This window comes from Physcomitrium patens, chromosome 9 (genome assembly GCF_059467195.1).
Source record: "Physcomitrium patens ecotype Gransden chromosome 9, ASM5946719v1, whole genome shotgun sequence".
NCBI classification, from domain to species: Eukaryota; Viridiplantae; Streptophyta; class Bryopsida; order Funariales; family Funariaceae; genus Physcomitrium; species Physcomitrium patens.
Window position 1 is genome coordinate 2,233,457 of NC_143418.1, and position 15,347 is coordinate 2,248,803.

A 15,347-nucleotide genomic window follows, 5' to 3' on the forward strand; every position below is an offset into this window, starting at 1 on the left:
TAAGTGGTTATACGTTTTAAGTAGCCTAGATGGTTGATAGTTTTATTATTTTTATCATTAACACCATAATCTTTTTAATGGATTCAATTAATACACTCAAGTTAGAAAAGTTGGAATGTGAATTTCAGCCATATTAATAGATTAGACTGGGGATATAGACAGAGCAAATATCATCTTACAATTGGGTAGTTGATTTGAATTACTTCAAATTTGTTGAAGATGTTAGAACATTGAAATTTCAAGCCACATGAGAACAAGAGATGAATTTAGTAGGCATCACTGCCTTAATAAATGGGTCGTTGGCAAATACGGAGCTCCTTATTATGGAATCAATCTTAGCAATGGCGGTGGTAATTACAATTTGTGAAATTAACAATCTTGTTGTTAATTTCCTAATTGTATTGAACACAATGTTTTTCTTGAAAGGATGTGAATATGTTAAATTTTTGAACTATGTTTTAAAAAAAAACTAAGTAATTGGGATTGATTGTAGATGAAGTGGAAATTTACATTTTAGAATATTTAGGAACCTTAAAAATAATAGTTGGATGGATGTTAAAATCTAGTGATTTTTGACGGTTACTATTTATTCTTTAATTGAACTATTCGAATAGAAACTTGAAATACAATGTGTTCTGTAGGTTAAGACTTTATCTAATGCTGAAAGAGTGGATACAAATATGTTTTTATTGGATTTAAGATTTTGTTGTTCTTCATTATTGTTCTCTTTATACATTCCTCTTTCTTCTTGTAAAAATCTAGAATCGACCTTGTCTTTAAAACTTTCATTTTGAAATATTTAAAATATCAATAATTATTCAGATATAATTTATCATCATGCTTTACAAGTTCTATTCACTTAGTTTTTTTTGTTTTGCAATCTAATCTCAACCTCGATTTTGTGAGTTTTGGGATCTTGATTTTTAATTACAAACAAGCTTTTTAATTGGTCACAACATCTTATAGACTTAAGATGAAATCAATATAAAGTTGTATTTTTTTAATCTATGATGTATTTTGAATATTCAAATTTTATACAATGATCCAAAATATAGTTTTTGAATATTTGCTTTTTATATATATATATATATATATATATATATGCACATTCTAAATATGTAATAACTTTAATTACTTATTTTTACCAGTGTTCCATAAATCTACCAGAATGTAATTAGTAAATTAGATTAAAACACACATTTATTTCATATCACTTCTAACATATTGATGCATATAGTTTGAAACATTTCAGCTTAAATAACATTATTTAAGCTGAAATGTTTCAAACTATATCATTCTTTTTTTTATTTAAAAATATTTTAATTGCTATATATTTTTAAAATACAAATGGATGTAGTCAATCACACAATACTTTTTATCAAATAAAAAAAGTTTAGTCTTGCGTAGAATTATTTCTGCCACTCCAAAGCATTTTATACAGCTCCAATGCAGGTAAAAAAATTTCTCTAAAGAAGAAAACTACATAATGTGGAGAATTTTGTGATGGTGGTTAGTATGGATGGGTCAATTTAATAAATACTTGGATCATTTTAACAAATACTTGGGTTGTCATTTTAAAAATTCCCTATATATATATATATATATATATACGTGTGTATAAAATAAATACATAATATCTCATATCGTGTCTTATACGACAAGGCTCGCGACCATCCGGGCGTCCTCAACCCTTTAGCGTCCATCACGGTTTACGTAAATGCTTTTCCGCGACCCTCTAACGATGCCCTAATTGCAAAGCAAAATATTTCGATGACCGCCATAGCCAGCTCCTAGTTCAACCTCGACTCGACTCAGTGAGATAGTGCGGAAGGGGACGTTGCCGCGCCAATCGGAGGCATGTTGCTTTCGCGCGAGGATTTTGAAAGCTCGGAACAAAGTCTGCGAGAGAAAAAAGGACAACTCTGAATTGGATCATTAGAGATGGCGATGAGTGGGCAAGGAGACCGACCATCTTCGTGGTTTGGTTAAGTCCGCAAGAAGGCTCTTGGAGGTGCGTTTCCATGGATGCGTGCCTGGCGAATTTCGTTTTGAATTTGTTGCTACACACGACCGTGAAGTGGATTGCTATGCCATTTGTGGTTTCTCAATGCTCGTTTCTGGGAATTTGTTATTGCAAGCATGCACGGGGCGCTTCTCCTCTTCGTGTCGCTTGTTGCATATGAATTCTGTGATTGGTTGAGGGCTGAGAAACGGTGCGGGAAATTGGAGATGATCATCGTGAATCATTGATGAAATTTTGTTGTACTTAAAGGGTGTGATTCTCTTTTATTATGTGATTTTTCTGTGCGCGCTGTGAGGTATATTGGTGTGGCTAGGAGGTTAGATGAGGTTTTCCGCGTACACTGTGAAAAATTCTGGTAACGAATTTGTTCTTGCTTCGAATTAGAACACTTTGGAGTGTTTGGGAATTTTACGCCGCTGAAAGTTCGACCAGAAGCACTACTTTCACAAGTGTTAGCATTTGAAGGAAGTCTTTCTGCTGCAAATTGAAGTCGTAACACAATATTTTAATCTTATAAACTATAGTGACATTTGTTGACTTGCAACGTCTTAGGATTGACCTTGCGCATTTGGTGTGGACTTGAAATGATCGCAGCTTCTTTCTACCCCAACTTGCGCATTTGATCACTTTCTATTGAGAGCTTAGAAATTTAACATTGAGTATCTGTAATGTAGTTGATATACTTTTTCTCCTTGCGCAGATTGGGGGTTGGGATGAAACTTTTGGTCGTGGAAATAAAGTCCTGACTGTGTCAGTTGACTAAATGAGTACTTAATTCATACTCTTAAGTCGTTGGTATTAAAGTTCGGAGTGTGAATTTTACTGTCTTGAAATCATTAAAATCCAGATCCAGCATTGAAGTATAATCAAACTTGCAGCTGTAATGTGGTATTGATTATTTCTTTTGTTAGAGTAAGTCTCTTTTCGCTATTTGATTGAATCTTACGATGTTTGCAAGCTCTTCATTCATCACTATTGTAACGCATAGTTGTTCACAGGTGCACACATTATCGTGCTGCGGCTTAAGATTCTAGCGTAAGCATGCAAAATGGGTAATAAGTTAGCTCGAACGACGCAAGCTTCGGCGTCGGAGTACTATTTGCACGACCTGCCTTCTTCCTATAACTTGGTGTTGAAGGAGGTTCTAGGAGGTGGCCGGTTTTTGAAGTCAGTTCAGTGTGTCCATGATGAGGGACTCTTGCTTGTGAAGGTTTACTTCAAACGAGGCGAATCTCTTGATTTGAAGGTTCGATTCATTTCATACAGTTTGTCCTTTTCTTTTTTTCTTTTCTGTAAAAACAATTATTAGGATGAACATGTATAAGCGTCATTATCGATTATTACGTACTGTCGTCTTGATGGTTGTAATTTTACTGCAGTCTGTTGTAGTGGGTGCAACATTTGTAAGAAGCCCACCATGCTGCTGAAGCTTGCACATGTTCATCCTAATTTGAGTTCTTTTGTTAGACTTGGCCGGTTTCGAAGTTCCTTTGTTGATACTTATGTGTTTATTTTTCATATTTATGAAGGAGTATGAGAGAAAACTACGAGACATTCGAGATCGTTTGAGGAATATTGAGCATTCACATGTTTGGCCTTTTCAAGTAAGTATATCATATCAATATCTATTATTGTTGGCACTCGTAATCAAGATCTAAGTTGCTTGTCGTGGATACATTTGCTTGATTTCAATCTGTGTTATCTCTTCCTATTTACTCATCTGGTCATTCATTGGCCTGGGATGTGCTTTCTTTGCTTGTATAATGTGTACTTGAAGAATCCACGTATGACTTTTAACACAACTCTTGCATGTAATAGCACTGGATTGAGACTGACAAAGCGGCTTATTTGCTACGTCAATACTTCTTTAGTAATTTGCATGATCGCATCAGCACTCGTCCATTTCTCAGCCTCATTGAAAAGAAGTGGCTCGCCTTTCAGGTAAGTCCAGCTCTCTTTACATGAAGTCTACAGTGTTGTCTGTTTTGCAACAATTTTCGTATCCTATTATTCGAACCTTCCGTTTCTGATTTTTAGAGCTCACATTTAGATAGCTGCTGCTAAAAACTTGAACCTCACAGCCTCTCGGTTTTTACAGCTTCTGCATGCTTTGAAGCAAAGCCATGAACGTGGAGTTTGTCATGGTATAAGTTCAACTCTCAGGCTTTTCATGTAGAATATACTGCTGATCATAACGCCAATCACCTTCCGGGTTTAATGGTGTTCCTGTTCATCATGCTCTTCTTTGTGTAATTAGTACCGATGTGTTTTCCACGCACACTACATGAAGCTTTGTGGTTTTATAACGAAAACTGAATACATATTTATGAGTCTACCACCTTTGGTTTAACATCCCGCTGGCGGACAATAAGATCCATTAATTTTATTGTGAAGTGTTCATTATGTGCTCTCTTATTGTTAAAATTTTTTATTCCATTTCTTGTCGGGTATATATTAGTAGGTTGCTCATTCTTTTCAAGGTGTCGCTTAATTAGTGAATGGTTGTGGCAGGGGACATAAAGTGCGAAAATGTCTTGGTGACCTCATGGAATTGGGTATATTTAGCAGACTATTATGGGGCTCTTAAGCCCACTTTCTTACCGGCGGACAATCCTGCCGATTTTTCTTTCTTCTTTGACACAGGGAGTCGGCGTCGATGCTATCTTGCACCTGAGGTACAATCATCTTTCTGGTATTGACGTGTAGTACGCATGGAATTTGTGCTGCACATATGCTTCTGCTCTACGTAGCAACGTCTTTATTTTCCATCCCTTTTTTCCCTGTTTCTTTTTTTAACTGTTCTGATATGGTCTGAGGATATAAACTAAACTATAAAAGCGAGATAAATCTCAATCACATGTAAATGTGGTTGAGATTTGGACATGCTGATTTGTTTAGTAAGTTTGAATGTCAAGAAATGTAAGATGCTATAAGACTCATAGCTTTTGTTGGTTGATTTAGCGGTTCCATGAGCCAAATGTCGACATGCTTGCGACTTCAGATGCTCCTTTGACGCCTGCAATGGACATTTTCTCTCTTGGGTGAGTTATCTGTTTGGCTGAGACCATCTTGATTGCTATTTTCAGTTTAAGGTGAAATGGCTATGTTGATCTCATAATCTCGATGGATAATGGTGGGCACAGTATTTCTGATATATGATTGTTTACTAGAGCAGATGTCCTCATTGCCATTATGTAGGACTGCTCACCTGTATGTGAAGCTGTTGACTTGTTACTGGCATATCAGGTGCGTAATAGGCGAGATGTTCTTAGAAGGGAAAGCGTTATTCGATTTGTCTCAGCTGCTGGCTTATCGTCAGGGAAAATTCGATCCTCGGTCATCTCTTGAGAAGGTGGGTCATATCTCTGAAGGTGCTTTTCGTCACAAGCTTGTCATTCTTAATCTTTGGTAAATTCTTAATATACGAGGCAACAAGACGACAGGCAGCTACTTCTTGTGGTCAATGTGTGAAAGTAGCTCTAAGATGCATATGGGCATAAATTGTGTGATTTTTGGGCATCTATCTTTATTAATTGTATTCTGCAGTTGCCATAAATGTTTTTCATAATCTGCTTATTTCTTGGAAGGGCTGATTCATGTTATATTTCTTAACTGCTATACTTCAGTCAGTCATATATCTGGGACAGAGCGCTTTTGTTTACTTACTATCAAACTGAAAGGCGGACACAAATATGTATTTATAATGGTCTCACTTGCAGATTCCAGATGAAGGAGTCCGTGCTATGATCCTGGACATGATCAACGTCCTTCCAGAGAAACGGTTATCTGCAGATCAATACCTAAAGTTGTGGTGTCCTATAGTATTTCCAGAATACTTCTCACCTCTGTTGCACGACTTCTTCTCGTACCTAGTTCCACTGGATACTGACAATCGAGTAAGTGATCATTATTTTCACCCCTTATTTTTACTGATGATTTTTTCCTTCTTCTTATTTAGTTATTATTATTATTATTATTATTATTATTATTTTCCCTCTTCTTCTTCTTCAATTCGGTTTGTATAAGTGCGGGTATCAATAGTTTTGTGACTAGCGTATTATAATTTAAGTAGGTCCAACCAGTTCTCAAATTTTTGAATCAATTTGCATTAAGCTACTTTCAGGCCTGACAGGATCAGTAATATTGTAGCCTGTTAATCCTTCTGCTTCTTTTGTTTGTGCGTTTGCTTTGATAAGGTGGCTCTTACACAAAGCTTTTTCCCGGAAATTCGCAAGCAAATGCAAATTGATTCTCGAAGGAGGCAGTTTGCGGAGGCAAATGGTGATGGCATTGCTGATCTGGTACTAGGTACGAGAAGGCTTAATTTGTCGCCGACACAGAAGCAGAAAAACTTATACGATGGAGATTTTATTGTAAATGAACCATTCATTTTAGAATCAGCGAGACTTTTGTCGGAAGGTCAGACCAGGTCCGTTACTCTATGTGCATCTTCGCACCGCATCAAAGCTGCTGCGGTGGCAATGACAGAGGCAGCTTCTGCTCTCGAAGAAGTTGTTACTGAAGAGGTTAGAAATTCAATAATTCTCCTTTTCTGCTTTTGAACTACTTTTACGATTAGATGGTCAGTTCTTAGATACTTTTATGATCAAATATCCTCTACCGAAGAGATTTCCAAGCTTATCTGAGGCTCAAGTGTGGTAATACTCGCGTTGTATTTAATCGTTTTACGGTTTCCGCAGGTACTTGAGAATCAAGTTCGAGAACCAGGTGGTACATTCTATGAGCGTCTTCTTCACACTGTTGAAGCTTCCATGGCTACCCATGGAATACCAGGACGTTGCAAAGATGATGTTACTCTTCCTTTGGAGGGTGGATGGAGGTGGGATGGAGACTGGGAAGTCGACCCTAGCTGGGTTCATAGTGGTACGTCGAACCTTGTCATGATCGCCTTTTGTGTGATTTATCGCTTAAGATTCTAGCCCTCTCTCTCATGCGATAGTTGAATATGCACATTTCAATGCAAATTCAATAAGGTGAGTTGTCTCTTTTACGAAAAAATTAGATAAGTGGGTCAAGTTTGAATTTAACGCCTGAGCTTTGTCTCAGACTTGCTGATGCACTGCCAAACTAGCAATTATTTCACTGAATTGCTAGTTTATTTCTAGGACTAGCCACCGTTTAGGCTATAGTCTTAAAGGGGAGGTCGCATGATTGAATATCTTGGATTTATCTTCCGTTAAAATTTTGTGTGCAGCAATAAATTTGACTTGTTTTGAAAGTGAAGTATATCTAAGAACCCACTTATTATGTTTAGCTTGTGCTTGTCTTAGCAGCAGGAGTTGGAGCTGATGAGGAAGGGTGGAGGTATCGTAAGGTAAGCACCGGGGGTGATGAAGGTGAAGTAGACACTTCTGTTAAAAACGCGGGAGATGTTACTATAAAAGGGAATAGTGTAGGGGATTGCACTCTGAAACGAACCCCTCCTGTCAGTCGTAGTTGGACATCCACTTGTACTCCAGATTGTGTATGGAGACAAAGGAAATGGATACGCAAACGTCGAAGACGACCGTGTCACTTAGATCTGATCTCGCAACAGAGCATCGGATCAGAGAGTCAAGGACAGGGATTATTACCAGAAGCTTCAAAGATCCCGGAAAGTGGTAATGAAGGAACGCATGATCAAACCCAGCAATGCGAAGGCATGGTGTTAATTGCAGCTCTCTTATGTGCCTGCCTACGTAATGTCAAGCTCCCTCAAGCTAGGCGGGGAACCATCCAGTTATTGAAAGAAGCTTCATCGTACATAGAGGATGATGCTCGACTTCAACACGTCATACCTTACGTTGTCGCTCTCCTGTCCGACAATGCTGCCATTGTTCGATGCACCGCTCTTCAGACTCTATGTGATGTCTTGTCTCTGGTGCAGGTATTTCTTCATTCTTTTATTCTAATCTACTCTTGTTAGTTTCTATTATTGCTTTTGCATTGTCTTCTTCGCTGGTTACAGAGTAATTTGATAATATTTGAAGTTGAGCAGGGTTATCGCATGTAATGAATATTGTCGCAAAGCAGGTTGCATCAGGTTTTTGGGTTTTCTTCCTCTTGTGGTTAGTGCCGCAGCTAATGACCTCAGCTGGAATGGGAGTTTCTAAGCGCGACACAATTAATTGTCTACAGGTTTTTCCACCAAGTGATGCCAAGATGTTCCCAGAATATATACTGCCTTTGCTCTCCATGCTACCTGATGACTCAGAAGAGAGCGTCCGCATTGCGTATGCTGCTAATATTCACAAGATCGCTGAAACTGCGAACCGATTCATGATGCACTCACAGGAGATCCATGAGATTGGAAGCTTAGATTCTCCAATCAATCGCGCGAAAGGATCTTTGTCAGAGAGGAAGGCGACCTCCACTAAGCTTGGGGTAACTTTCTACTTTTAATTTGAAAAACAATTCTAGTCCATGAAGTTGAGTTGCATGATAGAAATAACATAAATCTATGTGCAATATCATGATAGAAAATTCAGAGGAGATTGCACTTCCTAGGTAGAATTAACTACTATAGTTGTCACGATGGTTGACATTTGTTAGACAGTTCTGCTGCGGGTTCCTTCCCAGTTGTCTAGAATGAGAACTTTTTCTGAATCCTTTATCGTTTCTTTGTATGAAGCTGATTCCTGCTGGGTCTGTTGGGACAAATTAGTCTGCAGGTCGCTTAGAGGGAGAGCTTGCACATTTGCGTGAGACTATTGCACGCGTCATACAGGAGCTAGTGATGGGTCAAAAGCAGACCCCTACAATTCGTCGTGCCTTATTGCAGAATGTGGGGCCACTTTGTCGGTTTTTTGGACCCAAACATAGCAACGATTTCCTGTTGCCAATCCTGCCTGCTTTTCTAAATGACCGTGACGAGCAGCTACGGGCAGTATTCTTTGAACACATTGTTCATGTTTGTCTCTTTGTGGGACGAATGAGTTTGGAGGCTTACCTTCTCCCTTACTTAGAGCAAGCTCTAAATGATGTAGAAGAAACGGTAATTGTTAATGCCTTGGAATGCCTTGCGGCTCTTTGTACACATCGTTTACTTCGAAAGAGAGTTTTACTTGAAGCTATTGAACGGGCATCCCCCCTTTTGTGCCATCCAAGCCAGTGGGTGCGGCGGGCGGCGATTTCTTTTGTTGCCGCCTCTAGCGCAAATCTAGAGCCCACTGATTCGTACGCGTTCTTATCGCCGATTTTATTACCATTTCTTAGGCGAGAGCCAGCTTCTCTATGTTCTGAGGTATCTCTGCTAGCATGCTTGAAACCACCAGTGTCAAGGGAAGTCTTCAATCGTGTCCTTAGTGATGTGATGCTACTGCAAACTGAGAGGGAGAAGGCAGCTGCAAATAAGCAAGGGATTCAAAGGACTCAAAGCCGAAGAGTAGCTCCTATTCTACCTCCTCCAGAGTTTGCTGGAGTGAGTGGTATGAACGCCGCACGCGAGAGTAAGAAAAGTGAAAGAGAGAGTCGGTCATCTAGGGTAGGTGTTTCCCAAGGTCCACCTAGGAATAACGCTAAACGTGCTCCAATGTCCGGATCTGGCCCCCAACTTCTGCAAAAGCCGTTGACAGGAGAAGGTGAGGATGGAGAAAAGATGAAGGCTATGGAGGGTTATCTTCGTAACCTGTCTAGCACTATGCAGACTCGGATGTTGTATAATTGGGAAGCAGATAATACAGAAAAACTTCAGAGCTCCGCAATCGGCTTCGCAGCTGGGGTGGGTGCCGGTTTCTACTCCAACTACGATGGCTCTTCAGAAGGGATTCCTCTATACTTTGTCCCCGTGAATGAGAAGAAGCCTGACCCAACTCTTTCTGGGCAAGGAGGGACTCCCCAAGTTGGAGAAGTAAATCCTTCTTTCAATGAAGAGTGGAGTCGAGTATTCGGAGGTAGGCAGGGATCGGCACCCTTTCTCATGGCCACGATTGCTGGAACACCGATCAGTGCTTCATTAGGACCAGCGTCTTCTCAATGGGCTAACGTTGCTGGTCATTCATCGATGTCTTCTATTGAGCCTTCTTTACACAGGTACCTTGGTGGACCAACTCGTTAACGTTTTCTGTTTGTTTCTTTACTTTTCCTACTAAATGTTTTGCACGATGAGTTCCTCCTCAACATATCTTTCTTCTTTTACTGTTTGTTTTGAATTCCATCTTGCCTCTTGTATATCACTACGTCTTACGTGCATGCCTTGGATCATGGATGACTCTGCTGTAGTGGGTTGTGCTTTATGCTGCATAAGTGTGTAACTTTGAGCAATCTCCAAGAAATGATGTGCGAAGCGATTCATTTTATTTTATTTTCCATAAATGTGCACCTAATAACCTCTTGTTCAAGTACTTACTCTGTTACCATCAGCTGTAGTAGGCTCTTTGGCAATTGGCTTGTTTCACACATTCTTGCTACGCAATTCATCTTTGCTGGGTTCAACTGTCCATGCAGGTCACATGTAGCTATGACGGGGTCGAGCGCTGCAAGGATGCTCGCAGGATCTGTATACCAGGGGCCCAGTCCCATAAGCTACAGGAAGTTCGAGACCTTGAGAGGCAGTAGTCGACAAGAGTCCGGCGAAGGTCTTCTTGCTACCGGTTTCGGAAGCAGCATCCATAGTATGACAAATAGTAAAGCTAGCCTAGCATCATCATCTGAACTTCTTGGAGGTGGAAAACCTTCGGAGTCTAATTCAGTTAATGCACCAACCAGCGAAGCATCTTTGGAGTCTGGTACTCCGCTCTTAAGTTCTTCAGTGGTAGCAGAAAGCTCATGGAAACCCCGTGGTGTTCTCATAGCACATTTGCAAGAGCATCAACGTGCTGTGAATGAGGTGGCAGTTTCTAGTGACAATGTCTTTCTTGCAAGTGCATCGGATGACGGAACGGTTAAAATATGGGATTGCCGAAGGCTAGAAAGAGACATATCTTTTAGGTCCCGATTGACATACCCTCTCCAGAATGACGGGCGAGCACTTCACGTGTCCATCCTGGGTGGTGGGCACCAAGTTGCGGCAGCCTCCAGTGAAGGAAATATTCATGTTTTTACAGTTGATTATGTGGCACGTCAAGGAAACAGCACAGAACGTTATACTGGCATTTCAGATACGCGCAAGTTGGACACCCAGGAGGGGAATGCTATGACAATGCAAAGCCTTTTCAATGAAGGACCATCTCAGCTCTTGTATAGCACACAAAGAAACGGCATACATCTCTGGGATTTGAGGACTCAAACTGATGCCTGGGTGTTGCGGTCAAAACCAGATCAAGGCTACATAACAGCAGTATCAGTTGACCCTGCATGCAACTGGCTGGTGTCAGCAACATCTCGAGGAGTACTCACACTCTGGGACTTACGCTTTCAGGTTTCTCATCTGAAACTATTGACATTTTATGCTTCACATTTGTTTCTGAATTTAGTCGAGTTTGCACTAATACTGAGGAGAAACTTTCTTATTCAAGTACCCCTCACATTCTATGCTGCTAGAAAATTGGTGGGTTCCAAGATAATAGTTGTTCAAGGAGTCTCAGTCTGTCAATGTCCTCTTGCCTGCTTGTGTCCTTATGGTTCAGAAGTGCATTGCGACAGCTGAATGTACCAAGTAATAATTTAATTCGCTCGACACCGATCTTATAGTACTTGTGATATTCATTTTTAAGCACATGGTTCTTAATCCAGTTCTTGCATATTGCAGATTGCAGTTAACACGTGGCAGCATCCAGCTTGCTGTCCAGTCGAAAGCATGTGTGTTCTAGTTCCTGGAAAAGACACAGTTGCAGCAACAAGTCAGCATCCGTACGTGTGGGTTGCTGCCGGACGCAACGAAGTGGCTCTCTGGAATGCTGCAGATGGTATATGCCATCGGGTAATTTTAGTCTTTTTGAACATCAACTTCCCTGGAAAAATTTGTGCATGATGTTCCTTAACATGGCTATGAATCAACTACAACCTTTTATTTTATTTTATAAAAATATTCAGGGTGAGAGTTTTCCCGCTACCCTCCAGGCATGGAATTTTTGGGCAAGTCTGGATCTTAAGTCATGTGCATATTGTACATATCTCTGTCCGTGTATGCTGAAGTCTCGTAACTTGTGTGCAGGTTCTTAGATTATGCGCTGACCCAGTCCATCCAGAGATGAACACTGTCCCTGCAGCTCTTAGTCAGCCACTATCAAGCTCCCAGTCTTTAAGAGATACCAAGTTGGTTGGAGGTGTGAAGTTTACTGATTATCGCATGGAAGAACTGAATGAGCCTCCCCCAAGGTTACCAGGAGTTCGTGCACTACTACCTTTGTCAGGGGGTGCTGCTCTCCTCACTGGCGGTTCAGATTGCAGGATTCGAATGTGGGATCGTTTAAGGTATTGTGCTTGTTCGCAGTCAATGGATTTAATTCTGGTGTAGGTACTAACAATTCTTGCGATTAGACCATCTTGTAATCTTGGGTTTTCTCGTATGTGGTCCGTAAAATTCTCTTTGGACGTGTTGAACCGTTAGGGGTTGCTTATGGTAGCATTCTAGGGAAATTCTACAGCATTCTGTACTAAAATCCACGTCCGATTTGAGGTTGCGGTATTTAACTCATATACGGTTATGTTGTAATTCCAATCCGAATTATTGTAACCAACTTTGCTTTATTGAATACAGACCGGATCGGAGCTATCATGTCTGTGGGCCCACCATGGGAAAGAGTTCTGCTGTTCAGACTTATGAGCTGCGCTCATTGAACAGTGTCCGCATTGTTCAGGTTGGGATCAGTGACTGTCAACTTCGTGTCTTCCGCGTTTATTGAGAACGGATGATGTATTATTGCATGTCTATTTCCACCGTCGTTGATGGCTACAAATATCACAAAAGTACTCATTAATTCAGTATTGTTTGAACAGGTGTTCTGTGTCGCTATTGAGTTGTTTTCGTTGTGATTTGGGCTGTTTATATTTGGTATTATTTCTGACATCAGTAGGAAAATTATTTCCTAGTGTCGACACTGAATAGGCTCCTCTTTCATAATTCGTGTTCCTCTAGCAGATGATAATGGTTTGGTCATTTTTTAACTAGAGAGATAATTGTTTACAGGAAACTCCAGGGACAGAGAGTGCAACCCGACCCCCAAGCAAGAATTCTGCAAAGACTGCTCTTGCAGCAGCTGCTACTGATAATGCTGGTTGTCATCGAGATTGTATTCTTAGCCTTGCTTCAGCTCAAACCAATCAGCGGCTGTTGATATCAAGTAGTAGAGATGGTGCTATTAAGGTCTGGAAGTGAAAATCTCCTGAAGGACAAACAGTTGTGTTCGTTGTTGAAGTCTTCCAAGACTGGACCTGGAACTAGCGTTAGCATTGGATGCCTGGATGATAATTGGTTTTGATTGTGGCACCAGTGACCTCTGAAAGCCGACAAACAGCTTCAAGGTATCACAATCAGCAGTTGCAGATGCAGCTTCAGTCGTTCTAGAGTCTTTCCAACAGTTCGTCCGTAGACTTAGAGCTTTATCACAGGTTGTCAGGTTGTAAAAGCCCCAACGTTGTATAGGAATCCTCTAGCAGTCAATGCTTCAAATCATTTTGTGCATACCGTATGTATAGTATGCTGTGCCTGCATAGTTCAGGTTACAGTCCACAGTAGTGAACTCTAGACAACAAAATGATTAAAATTGTGAGTCGTGAAGTGAAGACGTCTAATTAACACTGGTCTTTGGTAACTGTGTAATACTATGTAGTCTTTCTTACTTCTGTAAACTAGCAGGTGCAATTTTGAATTGGAGCATTTCCAATGTTCTCGAACTAAACAATATTATCCAAACAAATTCTGTATCTTGCAATCAGTGAGGGATACCATTACAGTAGTATTTTCACTCCTCTTACTACCTTCATTGCACAAGGCTGACTGAACGATGCTGATTACCATGGTCTTGTGATAATCGCATGATTTAACACGTCATCTATCACTCCACAAGTCTGTCCAAGTGTACTACTTACAAGCTTCAAGATAGGTTGTGATACTAGAGTGGAGTAAACCCAATGGCGGGTAAGTTGATCTTATGAGCATAAATAAGGAATAACTGCTAATTTTTCGCGTAAACTATACTAATTCTATTGAGATACGCCGCGTAGACCTTAATTAGCGTAACTGTTTGAGAGTCCCATTCTTTCTTTCTTTTTTCTTCTTGCATTTCTCTCACTCCTTTTTTTAATGTTGGTCACTAATCTTGGTATGAAGGCACATTTTCATGAGCATGCTTTGAAAATGCTCAAGTCACCATCATCCTTAGTATTACTGCCTGCATGTAGTTGCTCCAATTCGAGCAAACCTTCTTCCTACAGTGATATTCATTTATTGCGCTCAGTTCTTGAGATGAGAAGTCCTTTTAACTATCAAGTGGTCTGCAACCAAAAACTGCGAGTGCAATGACTTCACGGGTTGCAGAAGTCGTGCTTATTAAAACAGCTGAATATTTTTTATCCAAGTAATTTATCAAAAATCTACAATCCTGTATTCATAAGTAGTATCACGCGTAGCTCATCAAGGGTTTCTGGAGACATTACTCTTATCTTCTGCTTCCATCATTCAAACTATCCACATCTACATTGATAAGCTTGTTATGAAAAGTCATTGCACGTCATTTTAACCTAGCTAACGGAAATAGCCTAGCACGCGTTGCGGTTCTTCAGATCCTTGAGACGCTGCTGCTGTTTAAGCAAAGCGTACAAGAAAACTTCCACTCGTATGAGAAACTAGAGTCCTAAGAAACAGATCCGCAACGCCCCCGGTCCTCTTCCAAGAGCTCCTACAAATATGCCGCGGCCTTCTCACGTGTCCGCTTGTGCATGAGATGAAACAGCACACTCCGCTTCCTGCGATTGCTCCACGCAGGCGGTCGTTCGTTCGGAGGCTGAGGCAGACGAACTCGGTCTCCAAATCATTCCGTTACGAAATAGGCAGACAATGAAGTGAGCTGCAAGGCAGGAATCAGCTTCAAGACCTGGATATGGGTGGTCATACGGATGTTCCGATGTGGGGGTTCCTTCTACAGCTTGCACCACGGTGGAGGGTACTATTTCTCCCTGGACTTAAGGCTGTGTTGCTGTTCATACTTTACAATGAAAGCTCAACATGGTCTATTGTAGGGTAATTCGATGTAAGACTTTTTAAAATCAAACCCACCTTCGTTCTTTATTAGTATAAATTACGCCTATTACTATTATAATCAATATGTTCTTATGGTTCTTTTATGCTTGTATTGCTTATAATTACAGTAGGATGAACTTGTGAATATCTATATAGGAGTAAAGTTATGTCAAACTTCATAATATTATATATAAAATACAAGTA

General features: G+C 40.3%; 1 protein-coding gene across 4 annotated transcripts; it reads left to right on the forward strand.

The window, feature by feature from the left end:
- Window positions 1-1,756: 1,756 nt before the first annotated feature.
- LOC112286329 (serine/threonine-protein kinase VPS15) lies at window positions 1,757-13,716 on the forward strand. 4 transcript variants are annotated; one of them, XM_024528104.3, is made up of 19 exons: window positions 1,757-2,011; window positions 3,022-3,269; window positions 3,553-3,627; window positions 3,842-3,964; window positions 4,122-4,167; window positions 4,535-4,698; window positions 4,985-5,064; window positions 5,270-5,375; window positions 5,743-5,919; window positions 6,220-6,549; window positions 6,724-6,907; window positions 7,315-7,910; window positions 8,162-8,407; window positions 8,688-10,054; window positions 10,469-11,381; window positions 11,712-11,882; window positions 12,117-12,376; window positions 12,663-12,762; window positions 13,092-13,716. In XM_024528104.3, the coding sequence occupies exons 2-19, from the start codon at window positions 3,072-3,074 to the stop codon at window positions 13,278-13,280; spliced, it is 5,325 nt and encodes a 1,774-aa protein (XP_024383872.1). In that variant the 5' UTR covers window positions 1,757-2,011; window positions 3,022-3,071; the 3' UTR covers window positions 13,281-13,716. The 4 variants fall into 4 exon arrangements, with proteins under 4 accessions (XP_024383872.1, XP_024383873.1, XP_024383874.1 ...); XM_024528105.3 differs by having other exon boundaries at window positions 7,318-7,910; XM_024528106.3 differs by having other exon boundaries at window positions 7,321-7,910.
- Window positions 13,717-15,347: the final 1,631 nt, after the last annotated feature.

What these genes read in the sequence shown, in the direction of transcription:
- LOC112286329 (XM_024528104.3), top strand. Translation starts at nt 3,072, where the DNA reads ATGGGTAATAAGTTAGCTCGAACGACGCAAGCTTCGGCGTCGGAGTAC. An exon ending in CACTGGATACTGACAATCGA is followed by an intron (nt 5,920 to 6,219) that starts GTAAGTGATCAT and finishes TGCTTTGATAAG; the next exon opens with GTGGCTCTTACACAAAGCTT. An exon ending in CGAATGTGGGATCGTTTAAG is followed by an intron (nt 12,377 to 12,662) that starts GTATTGTGCTTG and finishes TATTGAATACAG; the next exon opens with ACCGGATCGGAGCTATCATG.